This window comes from Pithys albifrons, chromosome 3, assembly GCF_047495875.1.
Source record: "Pithys albifrons albifrons isolate INPA30051 chromosome 3, PitAlb_v1, whole genome shotgun sequence".
Taxonomy (NCBI): Eukaryota; Metazoa; Chordata; class Aves; order Passeriformes; family Thamnophilidae; genus Pithys; species Pithys albifrons.
In genome coordinates, this window is record NC_092460.1 from 21,370,463 (window position 1) to 21,393,473 (window position 23,011).

The window sequence follows — 23,011 nt, forward strand, 5'->3', positions numbered from 1 at the left end:
TTAGTTGTACTAGAGCACATTGTGATAGTTAATGCTTGCACAAGGCTTAGAAATCAGTTTTGTACTTATCATTCAGATGATGATGGTATTACCATATTTTAGTTTGATAGAATTTGTTTGCTACTGATAAGAGATCCTCTTGCTATGTAGGCTGCTTCCATTAAATGAATGCTTGCTGCCTGGTATATGGAAGAGGTGACAGTTTGTCATCATGATACAGTTTGTCCTTTCTTCACGTCTTCATTTGGTTTTAATGTAATCTGATGACTGAATATCCTCCCTTTGCATCCAGACTTTTAGTCAGCTCATACACAGTCTGCATTCCCTCTATTCAGACTGTGAAGGAATTTTTTTTTAAAAGCCACTTTCATCCTTTGGAAAAATAGTCATGTGGAATACCCAGATATGTGAGAACTTAGAATCACAGAACGGTTTGGCTCAGAAGGGACATTAAAGATCACCCAGCTCCAACCTCCCTGCATGGACAGGGGCACCTTCCACTAGATTAGGTTGCTCAGGGCCCCATCCAACCTGGCCTTGAACACTTCCAGGGATGGAGCATCCACAGCTTCTCTGGGCAGCCTGGGGAGCCACATTTACACTCTGTATTCTGGGCAGCCTGTTCCAGTGCCTCACTACCCTCAGAGTAAAGAATTTTTTCCTAACATCTCATTTAAACCTACTCTCTTTCAGTTTGAAGCTGTTCCCACTTGTCCTGTCACTACATGCCCTTGTAAATAGTCTCTCTCCATCTTTCTTGGACTTCTGAAATATTTCTGTAAATTTGGGCAGTGATGGATTGGGTGCAGCTGTGAGCTGCATATGAGAAGAAAGGATAGACTGTCTGCCCAGCTGGGAGGGCTAACATGGAATGGAAGCAGTGTCTTCAAATCCAGTCACATAGATCATTTCATAACCAGTGGCCACACACCAGATCATTAGGATATGGTCCTGTTTTCAATAGTATTTCTCTGTCTGTGTGGAATTCAGTTCGAATTTTAAATATTTAAAAGGCACAGAATCGTATTGCATTAATTGTGAGTGGCCCATTTAAAGAACATAACTGGAAAGAGCTCAGGGGATGGCAAAAGTGCTGATAAAAGGGTTGGAAGTTTGATGTATTTTATCACTTTAGGCTTAAATGAGTGAGGTAAATCATGGAGATAGGAACATCAGCAATGAATGCTTTTTACATATGATATTTTTTGAAATGGCATGAATTCCGAGATGCATTTTAAATGACATAAAATGCAATTGAATAGCTCATATCAAGAAAAATGGGTGACAAATGTGTCCTTAGCCATTTTAAAATCTTCCCTTTTAAAAGGAGAAAATACACTAAATTTTATAGAAATAATATAGCTAGTAAAACTGAGAAAGAAAAAAACCAAAAAATATAAAATGACTATTTAAAAGTCCCAACAGGACTATTCATTGAGAGGCTGGACCACAGAGAAAAGATGAGCAGCTTTCCTCAGCTGCCTTCGAATCATAGTTACAGTGCTTTTTTTTTTTTTACAAAGCTCTTGCTTTTAGTCTATAAATCAATTATGTCTTGAAGGGTAGTGCTTATGGAAGGCACTGTATTTGAATATTTGAATGTTAGGTCTGCAATTAGTTGTGGGGCTGACTTTAGCTGACTACTTGTGATACAGAGGACTGAGGTCAAATATGCTCTTTGTGTTCCTCTGTACAGCGTGGATTGGTTCATCTTTTTGGAACCAGGCAATTTCCTAACTTCCATGTGCTACATGAAGTTTTGTACACCCAGGGCCTGCTGGGACAGCTATGGCAGCTTTGGTACCTTACAAGATGACTTGAGCATTAAAAACTCTGAGCTGAAGCTGTTTTGGCCTCATGGTCCCAGGAAGACTTAGATCCATTTCAGATGCAGGAATCACACTGAATAATTCCTTTGCTCAGGGGTTCCTCTAAGCCCATGTTTTGCCTTGCTATTTTGATGTCAATATTAAAAGGCTTTCAGAGCTTCATGAAAGGACTGAGGAGAAAGTTTAATGTACACAGTGCTAAACTTCAGGTGCCTGTCCTTTCCCATGAAAACCATATATTAAGATTATGTACTGCTCAGACGGTTTCATTATAAGCACATTTGGGCTTCTTTCTAAAAGAAATCATCAGTTTAAAGCTCTCTTCATATATTCATTAAATTTCTACTGTTTCATAAAACAACAGTACAAAGGAAGTTATTGGCAGTACTGCTCTTGAATTCAGCAATACTAAAATGAAACACTGGGTAGAAATTTGGTCTTCCCTGAAGAAAAATCTTGCTAAGCCCACACTGCTAGGCATAGGCTTTAGCTTATGATCCTTGTCATTTCTTGAGAAGTGTAACGATTATAACTGCATCTGATTAAAAAAGAAAAACTGCGCATCAACAATACACCATAAAGCATGTCCTGGGAGGCTCCAGGCAGCTGCAAACCTTGCAAATAGTTGTAGTAGAGGTTTGCATCTCAAAGAAGAGGATCTAAATTTCACATTTGCTTAATCAGCTTAGAACTTGCAATACCGAGAAACCAGTAGGTATATTAATACTACTCTTCTGTGTGTGTTTAACTTATTTTAAAGTAAAATTAAATTAAGTGAAAACATAGTGTTGATGTCTGAAGATATGAACCCATAATAACATTGCCCTTCACTTGTGTTGCAAAAGTAATTTTCCTAATATGATGAAATGCAAAGTATTTTCCTTTGCTTGTTTCCGTTGTTACATCAGATTTTCCTGCTTAGTAGCCTATAAAGCTTGGCAAATTTAGCAGTAGTCTCATTATGTGCAATCATGTAATTTGTTTCATCATGTGGAAGCTGCTATTTGAAGCTATGACTGTTCAATTTGCCTAATTTCAGTTACACTTTTAAAACAACATATTCTGAGTATGGCCTAGGAATCATCTCTGGGCTGAGAGATCTTGGGTTGGGTTATCTGTAGATCACAGCAGGGCCCTCAGGGTTGCAGATCTGTAGCATCCATTGCACAGCTTGAATCAATATATTATAATATGACAAGCATCATATTGCACCACATTTGGGTCTGTTTCTGGATGATGTGTTGAGTCATAAAAAACAAATTGTGAACCACTGCCAAAACCATACCAGGAGAATACTTACCCTGTTTAGAAAAAGGCAGTGGTGTGCAATGGGCAATATGAATACTCTGATTTCTGTTGTCAATGGTAAAAGAAAGTTCCTTTGCATATTGATGCAACATCTATCTCTGCATCTATGTTAACATTTAGTTCAAAGCAAGAGTGCATGTTGTGTTTTGTTGTTTGGGATTTTTTTGTTTGGGGTTTTGTTAGACAAGATTTCCAATTATTCTTACTTGCTGCATGTTTGTTCATGATGCAAAGCAATCTCTTGGTTCCTTTCAGTGAAATAGATGATGCACTCTGGGAGCAATTGATGTGTTCCAGCCATTTACTGGTTTTGAGGCCATGGAACCATCCCAGAGCTCTTCTGAAGTAAACCCATGTAAAACATGTGTAGTGCAAACATCAGGCCTACAGCACCAGCTGCCTCATTCCTATTTGCGTCACTTACTACAGAACATTTTAAAAAGACCATCAAAGCAGTGAAGAAACAAATAATTTTGGCAGAGAAAAAAATTTGTGCATTTTCCACATGAGATAAGGATTTTTGAATTGAGTGAAATCTTCATTCTATACATTTATATTAATTCATAGGAACACGAATTCTTTCTGAATTACTTTGAGGAGTCACTTCAACTGCTTAAAATCTTTCTTTTTTTTCTTACCAAGCCATCAAGTAAATGACTTTTTATCCTTCTCTATTTAACACATGTCATGTTATCACTTCACTGATTTGACCTCTGCATTTTCTATTTTGAATGTGGTAGGAAGCTCTGAAGTACTGGAATAGGGGAAAATTTCATTAAACAGGTCTATTTCAGTGTTGAATTTATGTCATGAATTACAATAGCCTGTTGACGAGGAGTGTGTTATTTTATTATTGCTGCTGCAGCAAACCAAAAATGTTTTGAACTGCCAAGGAAAGGAAAATCTGTCAGGTGTATTCTTACAATAATCACCAGTAGTGCAGGATTAAGCTCAAAAGAGTATGCTCACATAAATTAAGAACACTTCTAAAATTGTTTCTATAAACTTATATGTATTTGCACTGAATATTCTAACTAAGTTGAAGCTCCATGATCCTGTGGGTGATATTGTTTTGTGATGAATTCTGCACCATAGCTAAGGTTAGGTGCAATCCTATAGTTTTGCCTTCTGCACCAGAACTTTGTTAGCAGGGTTGGGGAGCAGGGTCTTGCTGCTGTAAAGAAACTGGTATGTGAATTTAGAGGGGAAAAAGATGTCTCCTTTCATATTCTCCAAGGTCTAATTTAGAAAGAAAAGGGAAAACATATGACATGCTGCAATGTAAAAAAGATCTATAGGGTAATTCTTAAAACATGGTGCAGTTCTAAATAGTGTACTGCTTTCGTGCATGAGCAATTCATTAACGTATGCCACTAAATTTAAGAGAAATAACGGTGTCTTACAGATGAATTGAAAGATAAACCTATTTTAATCTCATTTGCATTTTTTTTACTATTTGTTTTATAAAATTGTCTGAAATCTAATTCACTAAAATCAATACTTATATAATTTTACAGTGGCCTTAAACTTCCAGACACAGGGAATACCAATGGAACTGCAACATGGAAAATTCCTGGACAATGGAGGCTGTGGCTATGTGCTGAAACCCGAGTTCCTGCGGGACCCCAACACAACATTTACACCACAAAACGTGGGAGGACACAGTCAACCAATGTCTCTGTCCATAAGGGTAAGATTACTTAATTGTTGGTTTGTTTCATAAAAGTGGGAAAAGAAAGGTTGTGTCATTCAGATGTATTTGTTATCTATTTCTGCTTTCTCATTTTATCCCCGTTCCTGGTTGTCGGGAAGATTTTTTTTTTTTAAGATGATGATAAAACTCTCATATAATATCTACTGCTGCTTGGGTTACTTATGTTTTCTAAAAATATGTAGGTGTTCAGAACTTATAGGAGTTTGTAAAAATACATGATTTTTCATGGTCTTGTTTACAGAAATATAAATAGTGTAGATGACAAAGGGACTGGTCAGTTGTGGTTGCGGAGGCTGAACTCTGAAAACTCAGAAACCAAAAGTGCCCTTTTGGTGTTTTTTTCTTAAAATATTAATAATACCACATGAACTGTTATTATGTTAACTGACAAAGGGAAATGTTCAAAGTTACGATAGGAATCTTTATGCCTCTTTTAAGTTTCGTTATCTTCCTATGCATACATGAAAGACTATTTATCATCCTAGAATGGTATAAATAAGTGTGAAAAGAGGGATGACTTAATAAGCCTTTGAATTATTTCTGCTTCTCACAAATTAAAATGGGATTTACTTCCTAAAAATATTAGAAATACATGTAATTTACAAATAATGGGTTGGAAAACTCCTTTTTTTTTGAGGTCAAGTGGATGTTTTATAATTGTTCACTAGTTAGAAAACCACCTTTTCACAATGAAAATTTGATATTTCTGATTGCACAGTACACTACTTGCATAAATGCCATTTAATTAGCATAAAATTAGTGTATAATTGCTATTTTGTTTCTTTCTGAGACATAGAGGGTGGAGATAAAACATTAGTTAATAACAACTATAAAATAGTTACATAATGCATGTATCTAATCATGAACATTTTAGTGTCCTGACAGTCAGCATACAAATTGTGAATAGACATTGTTGGATGATTTCAAGCAGCCAGGCAAACACAACAATTATTTTAGCCGTTATTTGTATAAAGCTGGAATTAATTAAGATGAGCAGAACCCCTTAGTTGTCTTCAATGCAGGAGACAGACAAAAATCACTGACAGTGGGAAGTAAATGTCTGAGTGTGGAAGAAGCTGGAAAAGAGAAAGGCAGATTTCCAGACTGAGGACACAGAGTGGGATTACAGGCTGGATAGTGCAGGGTACAGAGAAGCAATGGGATCCCATCAGCTCAGGGACTGTGGAGCACAGGGAGCCCCATTCAGAGTCAGCAGCAAAACCCAGGAAATGGTGGTTGAAGACGAAACAAAATCAGGAAAAGCAGTTTCTGCTGAAAAGTAGCTACTAACTTGATGACTAAGAAATTACTTAACAGAAGGCAAAGATATAAAATATCTAGAAGCCAAATCTCTCCAAATGACTGAGAGTGAATCAAGCAATGAAGAAAAGGAAACTGATAAGTCGCACAGGCCTGATTTCACTGAATTCAATATCCTCCTTAAGCTGATCTGCCACAATTCCCAACAACAAGGACCCTTCTTAGCTCAACATTTTTTACTACTCTGTATTTCTGCTTCACCTTGGGTCTCCCAAAAATTTATTGGATGTATGGATTTAGATTTTTTTCCCACCCCATGTGAGACTTAGACTGGGCCTAGCAGTGGGCTAGGGGTGTGATGCAGGCCCTGGCCAGTGGGGCTGCATTTTCTTCATGGCATTCAGGATATGGCAAAGAACCTCCCCAGGTTCTAAGTGGGCAGCCCATGAGTGATTGCAAAGCTTTCTAGTGAAGGAGGTAGTTATTTTTTGGGAGGAAAGGGGACAGCATCAGTGCTTGCTGAGCCACTGCTCTTCAACAGTTCAATCTAGAACTTTTCTTGGAGCAAGGTGTTCAAGAAAATACTTAAGCAAACGGTGGAATTTGTGGGGGTTGATGTTTTGGTGGTTGACAGGGGAATAAGAGTCTCTATCATGAGTTTTGCTGCTTAGTCCTGAGACAAGGAGCAGGAGTCTTATATTTCACCTAGGCTTGCGAGGTTGTATCTCTCTCGTGATACATTCCATACACTGATTTCTAAAAGGTAGATTACGAACAGATGGTTATTCTGTCCTAGGTGTCCTGAAATATAGGCAGAAAGCCGACAAAATTGTAACTTTCATAAATCCTTTCTTAGGCTGGGTGTCAGGTTACAGGGCAGTCTGAAGCAAAATTTCTAGGTAGCTAACTAAATTAAGTAGAAAAGCATCAGGGAGCTAGCTTACTAAAATACAGAGTTTCATGTGTTACTGTGCAAGAGAAGGAACACAGGTGAGGCAGTCTGCTACATACCCTGTAACACAACGCTGATGTCACAGGCATGTTAATGCTGGTCCACTAGATACAACTAAAATTGGAAATCATGAGCTTGATATGAGAAAATGCAAAAAAAAAATCATGAAGCTGATTCCTCCAACATTGTTATTTTGCATGCTAACAGAGTATATTTTTTACGTCTAGCTATTGAATAAAAATTTGAATGTGAAAATTATTATTTAAAGCATGATATCAGATTTTATTTTTTTTTTCACAAAGAGAATGGTGACGCTGGAAAAGGTTGTCCAGAAAAGCAGTAGGTGCCCTGTCCCTGCAAACATTCAAGGTCAGGTTGGACAGGACCTTGAGTAAACTGCTGTAGTTGAAAATGTCCTTGCTTATTGCAAGGGGGTTGGACTAAATGACCTTTGAGGGTCCTTTCCAACCCAAACCATTATGACTCTATGAAATTATCCAAAAATTAAATGGGAAGCACCATATTCTTTTTTTCCTAGGTTTAATATGTATTTTTAGAAGAGTTTATGACTGATATATACCGCTTATAGTGGTTTCTTAGGAAACAATTATTTCTATTATGGCTACTATATATAGTCAATTCTTACAGTTATTTCAATACATTACAACTTTAATTTTCCAGCTCATCAGTGGTCATCAACTGCCACCCAGCACCAAGTCGAAGACTAACAAAGCTGACCCTTTCGTACAGATAGAAATTCATGGTGTGCCAGAAGACCAAGGAAGGAGGAAATCTAGTGTTGTCAAAAGCAATGGTGAGCATCAGTCTGATTCTCTTGATTGTGAACAAAGTATCATAATATTTTACAAGGAATTACCAGTTTTGCATCCCAAGAGGTTGTTATAAACTTACAGAAACTTCAATTATTTCTCTCTAGACAAGGATCTTCCGGCACAAAATTTGTAGCAGTTTGTGCTATGTGCCATTTTTGTCAATTGGTAGGTTAAAAAAGCACAAATTCCTAGTTAGAAGCACTTTCCTAAGGGAAGATGGAATTTTTTTTACACGCTGCTGTCACTCTGGACAGCTGCTGAGCCCCACAGAGCTGATTGCCTGCTCTCCCCAGTTTGGATGGGGAGAGGGGTGGAAGAGCAAAAATGAGAAACTCTTTAGTTGAGATAGACACAGTTTAATAGGTACAGTAAAAGCTGCACACACAGGCAGAGCAAAATGAAGAGTTCATTCCCGCTTCCCGTGAGTGGGCAGGCACAGAGCCATTTCCAGGAAAACAAGGTTTCTTTATGCATTGTGGTTAACTCAGGAAGACAGACTGAATACCTGTGTTTCCTCCTTTCCCCCAACTTTCTTATGCCAAGCATGATACCGTATGATATGGAATATCACTTTGGTCAGTTGGGGTCAGCTGTCCCAGTCCTGTCTCCTCTCAAATTCCTGTGCATCCCAGCCTGCTCACTCGGATGGGGAGGGTGTGTTGCAGCATGACAAAGACAGAAGTCCTTGATACTGTATAAGTCCTGCTCAGCAACAGCACTTTGGTCAAAAATTCAAAACATAGCACCACAGAGGTTGACATGAAGCAAATTAACCCTATCCCAGCCTAAACCAGTACACTAATTGGGAAATTTAATTTTTTTTTTTTCTGAAGAAAGTTTTTTAGCTTCATCACTTACCTTATATGAAATTTCTGGTAGGAGTAGTCCCTTAGTTGCTTGACAGGTGAAGAATGTACTCTTTGTATCTGTCTTCAAGCACTCTCTTATCTTTTTCATATAGATCTTGATGTCTCAGACTACAATTTTCCTACGATTTCTCTTCTTCTGCACCTCTGTCTTCTATTTTGCTTTTCTCTTTTTTTTTTTTTTCCCCAGAGATGGCTGCTATTTTAAATCAGCCCCTGAATTTCTTGTCTCTGTATGAACATTGCTCAAGACAAAGCAACCCTCTCCTGTTCCATATCCTCTTTTTGCATTGCTAGTCAAGTCAACATTTTACTACCTGAATTTATTTAGCTCCCACCTTATTTACAACACTGTAAAAGGAGAAACTTTGGCACAAACATGAAGCTATATGTCTATATAGACATATATAGGAATTCTCTGTCTATAGGAAAATCTAAGTTGAGCAGAGGTTCTTAATCTGGCTATCCTTGCTCTATTTTGCTCTTCTAAGAGATGACACTGACTTTCTTAGGCTTCTGTTTTACAGTATGATAATCCTTGACAAATCCTTAGGAAGGGGCTGGCCTGTATACTATAAACAAGTCCCAGGCTGTCTATGTTTGTTTCATTCTCAGAGTTTCCCACTGACAGTTTTAACTCCATAATCTACACGAAAGATGTGATCCATGTAACCCTGCAGCCAGTGGGAGTCTCGTCATCTATTTAAATGAGCACATAAATCTAGGGAAGAAGAGTGAATCTTTACAATTCAGACTAGTGATAGCAGATACAAGAATTCAGTTATTAAGTTAAAAAAATAAAATTGTATTTTAATCCTATTTTCTTTTTTCATTAGCTTTAAACCCTAAATGGAATGAAACCTTCTCTTTTAACATCCAAGTTCCAGAACTAGCAATGATACGCTTCTGTGTGGAGGACGAGCTCTCTGTGCTTAACCATGAATTCCTTGGTCAATACACTTTACCTGTGCTGAGCCTGAATACCGGTAATATATTTATGTGATCTCAAAAAAATCTGCAGAATTCCAGGCTTTTGTCATTACTGTAGCATTGTGAGAATGCAGCATTGTGTCTATTTTCTAGAGGATTGTATAACTATATGTAAAAATGGCATTCCTTGGTTTTGGAATTATGCAAATCTCTGAATGCAAATCCAGGATGTTGAAATCAAAATAATATTAATGACATCTAATTAGTCTTACTGCAGTATTTCATTCTAGATAGAAACTGCTCAGATGGTATTTTAATTCATTACAAGAAGTGAGATTAGTCAAAACTGCTGTGAAGTTCTGTGCACTTTCTACTCAGTTAGGCTCAAACAAACAAAATTAAAACAAAACAAACCACCAAAAATCCTCAGATAACCTATCTGCAACTTTTCAGAGTGAAGAACAAAGACTATAAATTAGGCAAAATATTTAAAATATTTTCCTTGCCAGAGTTTGTATTGTTATACCAACACAGATCCTGGAACCTTTTGTAATGAATAGGCTGCACACAAAGAGCACACACAGAAGTCAGTACGCCAAGGAGAAAGGCTTAAGTAAAATGGCTGTTTACTACATTGGGTTTCTAAAGCTATTTCTGACAAAACAAACAGCTTTTATTAGTGAATAAAGATGTGAAGGCACAACATTTGAGCTGGCAACGGGCACTGTGCCTTTTTTATTAAACTTAATGGGATTTTAAATGGCTTTTTTTCCCTGTGCTCTAAAGTCATAAAGCTCCTTGTGATTCTTAGTTGAGGTTGAGGAGTTATGGAAGAACAAAGACATTACTCTTAGAGCACAGTTGTTTTTCTACAACATAAATTTTTACACTGATAACCTTTTACTTTCCTTATATTTGTATATTTCCAGATAATGGAAAAACCCAACTCACAATGTCTGAGACATTTAAATATCAGGCACTGATGTTCACATATGCCTCTAAAATCACTGATTTGGGCTTTTTTCATACATACAATTTTTCCATGTGGCTCCAATGTACCTGTATGATTAATTGTAGTAAAAAATGAGGGATTCATGTTTTGGAAAAGTAAGAGTATGCAGATTCTACAGCAAATATTTTGAGTGGAGTAACACAAAATGCTAGGAAATGAATGTAGGTACAAAAACTGTAAATGCTGACAAAAAAATTGCCCCAATCACCACCTAACACAATATAAAAAAATGTAATTTGTTATAAGGATGCACAAAGGCATAAATGAAATGCTTCTAAGAGGTGAGGTGATACACAATTTCAAAATTTATTGCAGTGCTTAGCACTGAGACCTCTAAAATGAGGTCTGGAACAATGGTTTGGCTATAGGTACCCAAGCTCTCTAAACGGTGAAATGGGAAAATAATGTTCTTGCAGTGGGAGTCACAGCAGTCTGTACTTCTTAGGGAAGAACTGCCTAAAATGCTGACGAGTGAGCTAAGATTTGTCTTATTCTTCAGAGTTCCCATTGCTTTCATCTGTACTACAGGACTGTCCCTCTTTCCTTGGGATTCATATCCTGAGGTGGCCCTGAGGGCAAGTTGCTTCCAGAGGCTGAACAGCGCTTACATCTTATTTTGCCTTTGACAGGCAGTGGGACAAAGTTGTGCCATTGCCATCCTCCCCCAGAGTTTCTTTTGAGAGGATTTAAACCTGTATCCTCACTGCCTTCCTTTCCCCAGCAGCAGGCACCCACCTCAGCAGACTACGCCGGGGAGGAATGCTTGTGGGCCAGCTGAGGCAGGATTTGATTTTTCATGCAATGATTATTTGGTTTCACAACAGAGGGCTCAAATTGAGAATAATTCTCTGTCTCAGTGGTTAAAGGCAAGTGGAGAGGGATTGTGTGCTACAGTCCCTGTCCCAGTGAATCTGCTGTGTATAATACTAAAACAGGACAGGAATCCAGTTATTGCCATTATTATCATGGGATCCAAGAATAGTTAATTATTTAATGCAAACTGGAGCAATTTTGATAAGAAAGGGAAGCTTTACTTCTCTCAGGACACTTTGTGGAGCATTTTGTAGGTAGAGGCTTGAACAGTCTTCAGAAATTAGTCTTAGTCCCTGAAGTGTATCTTCGGATAGGAAATAAACTGAGTCTTCAATATATTGTGTGCATGCCCTAAAAACTGATCTCAAATGTAAATTGCCTGGAACCAGTTTTGCTGTCTGCTGCCCAGAAGCTGAATCTTAGATACCAGGGGAACTTTAGGTTGGACATCAGGGAGAATTTCTTCACTGAAAAAGTGGTCAAGCATTAGAATTGGCTGCCCAGAAAGGTGGTGGAGTCTCCTTCTCTCGAGGTGTTTAAAGACAGAATGGACGTGGCACTTAGGTCTAGTTGACAAGGTGGTGATTGGTGTTAGGTTGGACTTGATGATCTTAGAGGTCTTTTCCAAGCTAAATGATTCTGTATAAAAGAACCAAGAAATTCCAAACTCAAGTAAATGAGGGTCCCAAAGACTACATAAACATCCAGACAAATCTAAAGAAGGATTTTGAAAACTGCAGTTCGGAACATAGATATTTATTCAAAACAGAGACTGCAGCTATTTATACATAGATAAAACACAGAACATCTTTTTAATCAAAAGTGACATTGTTTATTATTATGAAATAATAGGCATTTAGTAATATAAAGCAATACAGGAAGGGGTTTTGAAGAGATTGTTTTGCTTTCCAAGCAGGTAAGTTAATTATGTTTGAAGTTGAAAACTACAGCTTCTCCAAATGCTTCAACAACCATATGAGCACACAGTTTCTGAGGTACACCTTGTGTCTGATAACAGGAATTACTTATATGCAAAAGAATCTTAAAACACTTAAGATGTCATGGTAGATCTTACACTTCTTTTTTCTGCCTCAGCTGGACAGTGCGTTGCTGCTGCAACACTGTTCTTCTCTAAGGCACTATTACTGCTGATTCACAAGTTACTTTGCTATCAGAACAATGTGTGCAGCAAGTAATAACTCTGAATGTTAAAATGTATGCTTTCCCCATGTTTAAATATCACTAGGCTGAAAGTCTTCAGTTTAAAAACACACATCCCGGAAAACACTATTTTTTCACTCTGTGACCAAAAGTGCCAGAACTGAAATACTGTATATGCAGAGGAGAAAAGCAATAGAAATAGTATTGGGGTTCTGTATTATTTCAATGTATTTTAAAGAGTTATTTAGAGAATCATAAGTTATGCCTTATTTGCATAGTAGAACATCATAATATTTGTGCTTGTGATTAACACACTAATACAGTGTGATTGTATTTACAGGTTACCGTAATGTCCCATTGCTGGGAAAAGATGGAGCCAGGCTGGAATCTGCTTCACTATTTGTCCACGTCTGGTACTACTGAGGGTGTTCTGCAATGTCAGCCATTTGGGGCATTGAACCCCACATGAATAAAGTAACATCACTGGATTTGCAACAGCTCAGTGCTGTGATTCCCAGAGTGGTACGTTCTCAATGATTTCATTAAGCTAATGGGATTTCTTGTGTAAGTGGATAAGTGATGATTACTGACATTGGCCCTACCGCAATTACTGAAGTGCCTGCTGTAGGAGAAGAATGAGAACATCTAAGACATGCGAAGGTGCACAAGTCCATGAGACTTGACAAGTGACATCCACATGTCCTGAGGGAACTGGCCAAGCAAGTGGCTAAGCCATTATCCATCATATTTGAGAAGTCATGGCAGGCCAGTGAAATTCCACTGACTGAAAAAGGGGAAACATAATCCATCTTTTTTAAAAAGGGAAATTAGGAAGACCCAGGGAACTACAGGCTGGTCAGTCTCAGAAAGACTTGGGGATGTCCTTGAGGGTGTTGGTTGACAAGAATATCAGCATGATGTGGCATCCCAGAAGGCCAAAAGCATCCTGGCTGTATCCAAAGCAGAGTGACCAGCAGGTTGAGGGAGGTGATTTTCTCCATCTGCTCTGCTCTCCTGAGGCCCCACCTGCAGTGCCACATCCAGCTCTGTGGCCCCAAACACAAGAAAGACGTGGATCTGTTGGAGTGAATCCAGAGGAGGCCATGAAGATGATCAGAGCAATGGGGCATCTCTGCTGTGCAGACAGTCTAAGAGAGTTGGGGTTGTAGTGACAGGACAAGGTGGGAATGGCTATAAACTGAAAGAAGTCAGGGTTAGATTAGATATTTGGAAGAAATCCTTTGCTGTGAGGGTGATGAGGCACTGGCACAGGTTTCCAGAGAAGCTGTGGATTCCCCAATCCCTGGAAGTGGTCAAGGTCAGGTTGGATGGGGCTTTGAGCAACCTGCACAAGTGAAAGGTGTCCCTGCCCATGGCAGGGTTGTTGGAATGAGATGGTCTTTAAGGTGTCTTCCAAACCAAACCATTCTGTAGTTCTTTGTTTCTTTAGAAACAATTTATAAATACTGAACATTTTTTTACATTTTCAACATTCAGGTAATAATGTAATTTTCAGCTAATTTCAAATTTATGATTGATTACTGAGTGAGAATATTAGTCTAATATATATGATCTGAGAGATCATGACAATTTTTATGATATAAGCAAGTTACACTGACATTTTTATTATTGAACAAAATTTCTTACCATTTTATCTTTCCAAGGGAACAGGAAAAATTAGACATACAGTGTAACCCTTAAATTTATAATAACAACAGCTTCTGATTGGGCTATTCCTCTTTAATGTCCACTGTTATTTTGATGCCAGAAAAAACAGTTTTCAGGAAAAAAAAAGTAGCTCTTAAAACAATAAAAAAAATCATATGCTAATATTGGCACCTTTTCTTAGCTTAGTCTTGAATATCCTGCTGCTAAAGAAAGACAAAAAAAATCATGGACTGATTTGTAAAGGGCCATGGTCCTCACAGCAGCAGGGAGCTCAGGATACATCTTACTGTGAACTCAGGAAATAGGAAGCACAGCGCTTTGAGGTGAACTAGAAGAATTTTAGAAAAAGCAAGGCTTGATTGTGTGATTTAAGATCTACTTCTTGCCTAATCAAGCTATCAGTGTAGATCTTCCCCATAAGACAAAATTTTCCCAATCTCCTTACAGAACTGAACTATTGTTGACCTTCAACGGGACTGTAGCCACCCAGTTAATGGCAGATTTGTTACTCAAATATTTTTTTAAAGAGTATGTTAGGTTTACAGGTCTCTTTCTTCAATACCACACAATATTCGTTATGTTTTCAGACAGTTATGATAGTATTATATTGTAATGCTCTTTTTATTTATTCTTATTTTAATGCCATTTTATTTAATGTTTCTCGAAGATGGAAAATCAGGGCATGTGGTAAATAACCATTAGAAAATGTCACAGGAAATAACACTATTAGAAAGTTGCATTAGAATTATAATAAGGAAGCTAAGACAGTAGACTAAGAAGACTCTATAATCAATATTGAACTATAAGGGCAGGTAATTTGATAACCCTATAAGCTGGCCTTAGTGTGTTTTCTGTGCTTGAATGACAAGGCACTTGATTCCTCACCCAGGTGAGCCTATAATCTAAAATGTTAGGCATACTGATCTTTGTAGTGATGATATCTGTATGCCAGCCAATATCCCTTTTATGTGGTAAATATTTTATAGCTTCTTAGGGCTCTGAATATACTCAGACTATTAATATTCAAGCAGAGTTCCCTCCACCTCCTTTCATTGAGGAGGAGCTTAATACAGCAGATTGCCTGGGGAAACTATTCTCAGACAAAAACTGGCCAACTGACAGAGTCAATTGGTTTGATGCTGGGAAAAAATCCAGCCTATATTGTTTCCTAAATAACTAGTCTCACTTCAGGAGCTTTATACAACTTCACCTTCTGAAGGCTGATTTCTGAGTGTCCTTTGGGTGAAGAAGGCAATTATCTTAATTTCTGGCATTATTATCCCTCTGTTGACCACTTTTCCTCCTGGCAGCACAAATGTCAGACCTACCTAGTATATGGTAACTTGTAACTTAAAATTTACAGCAGAGCAGATCAGAAATCAACCTGTCTCCTGTGCCTTAGAAATGTGCCCTTGGTCCTGAAAAGGTCCATACACATGGTCAGCTAGAGTGTGTGCAAGAGTCTGGCAATAATGGACAGTTTATGATGGCTGCTTACATGCCAAATGTTTAAAGATGTGCTTAAGTGCTTCTTCCACTTATGTAAAAATTCCTTGAATAACAGAGCCCGTAATTAGCCTCAGTGAACTTAAAGGAACTACTCATGTTCATTATTCAATACGTAAAGACATATTTTATAGCCCTGAGGTCAGTTCAATGCATGTATTGACCTGAATCCCTTAAGCAGCATAAGAGGTAAGCATCTGTGGTAAGACTGGTGAACAAATATCTGTGATACCACGATCTTAAATAAATACCTCACTGAAAGCTCCCATTCAATGTGTTCTATTTATTTATGAACATTAGCTTCTTCCTCCTCCTTTCTTCTCACAAATGACCAGTTATATCTGCTTCTTGGATGTCAGAATAAAAGAAAAAATGACACATCTTACTGACAAATGAACATCCTGGATTGAATGTTACATGATATCAAAAGCTTTTAAGTTCTTTAAAAGAACTAATTACTAATCGCATAAGATTTAACTTGAAATTTGTTGAACATCTGAAATGTGTTGGCACCCGAGAACTATCCCATGGTTTTCTGGTGAAATCATCAGATGCAGTGGGGTCACAGCAGTTGCGGATAAATTACACGATTATCAGCATTGTTTCAACACAGTCAGTGGAATTAATGTGCAAAGAATGAGGTCCCACGCTTTGATGTGTCCAGAATTCAGTATTTTTAGAGTCCAATTTGAGATGAAATAACCAAAAATTTTTATTGTTGTAAGAATTTCCTGCATGCTGCTACCAGTCCTTAGCATGTGATTTTTTTAAACTCACACCACCAGGAATCTGTTGCAGGAAGATGGTAGCAATTTTAAGACTTATGATTAGAGATGTTAAAAAATGTGATCAGCAGATGACTGCACATTCTCAAGGGCAACTGAGACAAAATGTACCGTGGGAAATGGGATAAAAAAACATTAGCAGATAAATAACTGAATTATCTTAGGGAACATTTAAATTATACTATTTCCCAATGGGTACCACTTTTCTTCATTTAACTGGACACTGCTCAGTTGAATGTTAACAGCTCCCACAAATGTTCCTTTGCTTTTCACAACAAGCCTCAGTACATGGTCTCTGAGCTCCGTGACTTTGTCATACACAACCTGAAATCATATATAGTGAAACAGAAAGAAAAACACAAATTTGTTAATCTATTTGAAAGTCAAAGCACTTACTTCAATACAGCACTCAGGATGATTATTACAACTTTGTGATAATTACTTTAAACTTCCATCCAGAATTGTAAACTCTTAACCATGAGCCAAATGCAGTTAGTGAATTTACCTCAGAAATATATTTGATCTTATCTAGTTTATATAAAAGTGATTCTGCCAGCTTAGGCTCATGAAATCTGATTACCATTTGTAATAAACTTGAAAACTCTGTTGTGCAATGCTTGAGCAAATAAACTCCAGTATACATATTTTTTCATGTGAAAACTGAAACTCTGACTTATGCAGAGCTTTGAACTCAAGTGTGTAGAAATATCACAACCTCTATGAAGTTCCACAGGAATCATAACATGCCTGATTTTGTGAAGCAGAAATTCAGATAGAGGGCACTCATCATGGACAGTGGCATGAAAACATAAGATAGGTAAATGTGTAAAAGTGTCAATTATTATAATTATTCAATATCTTCCTATAGCAGATGCTTTGATAAATGGTATTGCTCTTCTGCAAAAATAAGAAAAAACAAAACAGTTTTGATGGCAATTTTTTTAACCTATGTATATTTCATTTGTTTTGTATTCCTTAATAGCAGCTTAAAGCAACTTTACATTGCATTAACCTGCGTTACAAAGGTGTGCCGCATCAAGGCACAGTACCTCAGAATGTTTTCCCAGTTATTTGTGATTAAATCTCGTGCTACGTACCAGAATTTAAAAAAAGACCAAGCCAAAGTAAAATGAAAATTCCTTCTATCCAAGACTTCCATAAAATTTTGTAACTGTTCTAGATCCAACAGAACCACAACATAGAAGAAATAAGAATTTTGTGTGAAAACTGCCTATAAACTTTACTAATTCAATAGTAAAAATATTTCAGACATTGAGGTGCTGGAGTAAGTTCAGAGAAGGGCAATGGGGCTGGGGAAGGGTCTGGAGCGCAAGTCCTGTGAGGAGCAGCTGAGGGAGGTGGGGTTGTCCAGCCTGGAGAAAAGGAGGCTCGGGGGGGTCTCTCTACAACCTCCTGAAAGGAGGATGTAGCCAGGTGGGGGTCAGTCTCTTTGCCCAGGTAACAAGTGACATGACCAGAGGAGATGGCTTCAAGATGTTCCAGGGATGGTTTAGTCTGGGTATCAGGGAAAATTTATTCATGGCAATGGTTGTAAAGTATTATAACAGTCACCATCCCTGCAAGTGTTCAAAAAAAGTGTGGATGTGGCACTTGAGGGCGTGTCTTAATGGTGAACTTGATAGCGGTGCTGAGGTGACAGTTGGACCTGATGATCTTAAAGGTAATTTTCAACCTTAATGGTTCTATGATTCTTATGCCAGCAACTTCATGAATGATTCTGGGTTCTAACTACACCCAATCATACCTATTATAAAAATGCTGGAATTTTTTAATAGCATCATCAAATATTAAACATGACAGAATGCTCGACCCACTCAGCAGAAGTTGTAGATGTGGAACACCTCTGAGATTGGACCCAGTTTAGCAAGTGGAACTTACTAAACTTTGATGTTTCCATTACTCCAGAAGTGCTGTTCAAACTTCTCAAAATAAATGAGACAGTTATTCAGTACTTTAGAAAAGTACTAAGGCCTATAGTTTTTAAAATATTTTTTTAAATTACCTTAATACTGTGAGAATGCACTGAGGTTAAGTACGAAATGTTAATGACTTATTTTCTAAATTCAAAGAAATACCCATGGAGTGATAGGCTCACAAAAATGAGCTGCACTCAGAATGGATTCCTATGCTTTAGTCTCTGCATTAATCAAAAACTGCTGAGTGAACTGCATGTGGGCTGATACAGTGTGAAAGAATGCTCTCAGCTAGTTCAGGCCTGAAAGGTAAGCTTTGTTAAGAGAAGCACATTCAATCTAAAATTTGTATGGCTGGAAATGTTTTTGGCATTCTAGTTGGAATGGAAGAGCACTTTAAATTTTAATTTCTCTGTGCGGTTTAAAAAGCAAATGCAGTGACATTCTGTCACTTCTGGAGAATGGGAAACTGACACTGCCTAAAAGGTGTTTGCCACACAACCTGCTTGGATTTTCTGTGCAATCCGAGCACAGGCTGTACCTGTGACACTGCTGAGGAAAAGTCAGCCCAAGCCCCCTCCAACTTGGATCTCTGTGGGCTGGGCCTTCTCGACACCTCCACTTGTAAGGAGCAGAAATGGTCTTGGGAGGCATCCTTCAGGCAGGAACAGAGCTTACAGAGGCACATCCCCAGCAATGTTCCTCATGCTGAGTGGTAACAGAAAGGAGGTTCTGAAGATCACAGGGGCACCCTGGAGGCACAAAACTGTTGGTTCTCCCACCCAACCCAAGTTGACTTCGTCTGCCTGTGGGATCACAGTGGGATTCTGTCTGCTCTGCAGTCTGGAGGGATTTCACTAGGAGCATGGAACAGACAGGATGTCAGGCAGGAAACACTGACCCACAGGACACTGAGCTTTCTGGTTTAGGGGATAATTGGTGCTATGGGGATGAACATACACTGCCAGAGGTTGGGGGTGGGGGAAGAAAAACTGTCCCACTCACTCTTTTTAAATGGCTCTTACTAGAAAGATCTTACCAGGGGGCAACAATTCCTTTTCTATTTAGATGCCTCTGGAAATCATGGTTTGGAATGGCTATCAGGGAAGTAGTGCTTGGCACTTTTTTGGGTTTGATGTTTCCTCTGCCCATTTTGCCAAATTGTATGTGAATTAAAAATTCCAGCTTCTCTGTCCCTCAGCTGCCTTTCCCCACCAAAAAAAGTGAAATGATGAAGAAAATCTGAAAAGCAAGTGGAGGTACAGTAAGCAATAATATAATTTAGAATAAGTCTATGATCTGACACTGGAGCATTGCTAATGTTACCAAAGAAAGCTGCCTTGTTTCTTTGCCAATATATTAAAGATGCAGCTGCTGCTTTAAATCAACAAAAAATATACATGTAAGCTGTAAAAACTTAGAAATCTTCAGTATGGTGCATAATAGGCATGAACTGAGGTAATGAACAACTTTCAATCTCTGGCCAAAAAGAGACTTTACGGTTGGAGCAATGACAGATCTTTAGAGTGTAGGGTGGGTGGTTTTCAAATTATCCCAGTAAACTCTTTCTAAATTGGTATTGCAAATTCAGCTGGAGCAAGGTATATATCATCAGGATGTAGGGACAGAAGAAAGGTCTAGAGATAGCTGAATGTGGGTAAAACAAATGCCACCTGCCAGAATTTCGTAACGCAACAGTTGAATCCTGAAATGACTGTGCAGTAGAATACTTGGCTGCTGTTTATACAGCTGGATCAGAGTAAGGTGAGTTATACATGTCCATGCACCAAATCAGTGGGACAGTTAGGGCTGGAATTCAAGTATTCCTGGCTCCAAAAAGAGAAGTACTGTTGACCTACAGGAGTCTAATGACATTTTACTCACAAATGTGGGACAGTTGCTTCTCCTTAGGTAGCCATGGCACAGTTCCTAGATTCGGGTAATTAATCCAAATTAGCTGCATGTGTGGTGCTGGAGTGAGCGGCTGTGGCTCCTGATGCAGTTCCCCTCCTCCCTCTCCACCAGACTTGCTGGGGCTGTTCAGGCTGCTCCAAGCCAGCCCCTCCCTCATCTCCAACAGGTCTATGATATGGCCCAGGTCTATGTGCTCACATCTGGCTGTACCCAAAGAGCAGGACAGACAGTGCCCTCTCCTTGCAGGAATGCACACTCTGCTTTGCCTTGGAGTTTTGCTCACTCTGTGTCTGTGCTTACAGGCAGGCACTCAGGAGAGGACAATGGAGACCTTGAAGCATTTCTTAAGGCACATTTTACACACAGGAGCAAGACCTCACTGCAGGCGGATCTGGTCATCATGGCTTTTCTCAGCAAATATTTAAAATTAAGTAATTCAGGTTTATTTTAATTTTTTTTTTTTGCTTATTTTTCACTGAACTACTCTGAAACCTCTCGAGTAACTTATTTATTCCTAACAGTGGCTTATAACAGGTAGGCTATTCATTTTCTCAACCACCATTTTTTAATAAAATGTTATACCGGTGTGAATGCCACAAATTCCAAAATTCAAAAAAGGGAACAAAATAAAAAAAGGAGTGCTTGTTAAAAGCAACTCCAAAACATTGGGCATAGCTCATTTTACTGTCAGCCCTCCTGGACTTTCACATCTTTACTCTCACACACATGAGTAAAAATGAAATGTAAAAAGCACTTTTGCAAGGTTGATAATTTGCTGTAGGCAGTCACAAGCAATAGAAGTACAAAACTAAAATCAAAAATACCCAAGAGTAGCGCATTTCAGATTTTTCTCAGCCTCAATTAAAGAAAGAAATTAATATACACCTTCCTTCCAGCCACTTGGCTTTAATAAAAACTTATGAACTCATAAAAAAGACTAGTACATTTCTGTACACAGTGTTTTGGACAGTAACTAACTTAAAAGACAGCTGACTTGTATTTTTAGTAGTTTTTCTTCCCTGGGGCAGCTTCTGCCTCAGTCTACCAGCCTTGAACAGAAAATGCATACAGAATGACATCACATATGGAAGAACAGAGCTGCTAACGGCACAGGCATTGAGTCTGAAAAGTCCAAGTTCAATGGAACCATATGTCCCCACTGTGATTAGCAGTTCCTGGTGAAAAAGATTGAGCATCTGTGAAGAAGGCTCTAAATTTTGATTTAGGATATTAAAGTTTTCATGGAATTTCTTTTAATAGCAGTGGAGTACTCCTTAATCACAACTAAATCTCCTCCCTGTGATTACTGTATGACTGCAGACAGGATTTTAGATGTTCTTGCATTCAAATGGATCTAATAATGACTTGAAAGATAATTGTTTTCCTGTGTTGCTGATTGGTTCTTATCTGTAGTCCATCTTGGATACTTTACTATGAATGTTATGATATATCATACTATATTTCTTTGCTTTAAATACCCTTCAAATGTAAAGGAATTTCTATAGACAGGTTAATTGGATTCATTCCACTCTCTGTTTGATTGCAAAGTAAGAAATAACAAAAAAAATAAAGCCTAGTTCCTTGTTATTCCACTGCAGTATCACAGGGAGGGAAATTTATCTCAACTGAGAGCATCAACGCTACTCAAGGAGCCTTCTTACGGAAGCACAGGAAGATCATCAGTGTAAGTAGACAACTTTTGTAATCAAATAGATGTGGGAAAAGAGAAATATTAAAACTCCAGTACTGGGAAACTAGGAGATAAGGACTCAGACTCTGCTGACTAACCTAAGCTTCATCATATCTTATCTATGAAACAGGGTGGAGTGGTAATATTTTCCATGCCTTCTACTTGCCTGCTGAAAGAGCATTGGTAAATTGCTTTGAGATCTTTAGGAGATTTATTATATGTAATAACTATAATCTCCAATCCCACCTACTTTTTCAATCTCATCTGCCCTTACAAATGAACAGTTTATGCCACTTCCCATCCTTTCATAAATGTTTCCCCATACAAATGTTTCCTTTCACTCCTGAGGCTTGAGCACTTCAGTGGTGTGTGAAATAATCATACATAGCTGTGAACTGCTAGCATTTTGACATTAAAAGGACCTGGCTATTTATTCTTGTGTTATCACTTAGGACAGTGACAATCAATTTTCAAATGTGAATTTGAGTAATAGCATCCTTTCAATTAGTACTTTTCATTCTGTTGTAAAAACCTACATTCAGAACTGACAAAGCTATGGTGCAATGGTACTTGGTCTCATTTGGCTGACACGTAACCGTGGTTACAGTGTAAGACAGAACAACTGCTTTCCTGAAGAGAGAGACATAAAAGGGACTCTTGCACTTCTGAAAAAGACACACAGCCCATGGTTGTGACCGCTTATGGTTCAGCTTATGATATATTCCTCCTTTCTGATTGTCCTCATTGCAGCAACTCTAAATGCTGTATTGTTATTTTATCTCAAGAACGGGCAAACAAAATGAAAGAAGTTGCACCAGTTCAGGCTGGGGTCTGAC

At 38.3% G+C, this 23,011-nt stretch overlaps 1 protein-coding gene and 1 long non-coding RNA gene across 3 annotated transcripts in view; one reads left to right on the top strand and one right to left on the bottom strand.

The window, feature by feature from the left end:
* The window catches only part of LOC139669947 (1-phosphatidylinositol 4,5-bisphosphate phosphodiesterase zeta-1-like), a 46,175-nt gene extending 33,059 nt beyond the window's left edge, over positions 1 to 13,116 (top strand). The window contains exons 10-13 of the mRNA XM_071550938.1: positions 4,655 to 4,827; positions 7,745 to 7,877; positions 9,599 to 9,748; positions 13,019 to 13,116. Of these exons, the coding sequence (XP_071407039.1) occupies positions 4,655 to 4,827; positions 7,745 to 7,877; positions 9,599 to 9,748; positions 13,019 to 13,101 (539 nt within the window). The 3' untranslated portion in view covers positions 13,102 to 13,116. The remainder of the gene's footprint in view (positions 1 to 4,654; positions 4,828 to 7,744; positions 7,878 to 9,598; positions 9,749 to 13,018) is intronic.
* Positions 12,282 to 23,011, bottom strand: part of LOC139669949 (uncharacterized) — a 45,781-nt gene continuing 35,051 nt past the window's right edge. For both annotated transcript variants that reach the window (XR_011697359.1, XR_011697358.1), the window contains one exon: positions 12,282 to 16,961. This is a non-coding gene — a long non-coding RNA (uncharacterized lncRNA). The remainder of the gene's footprint in view (positions 16,962 to 23,011) is intronic.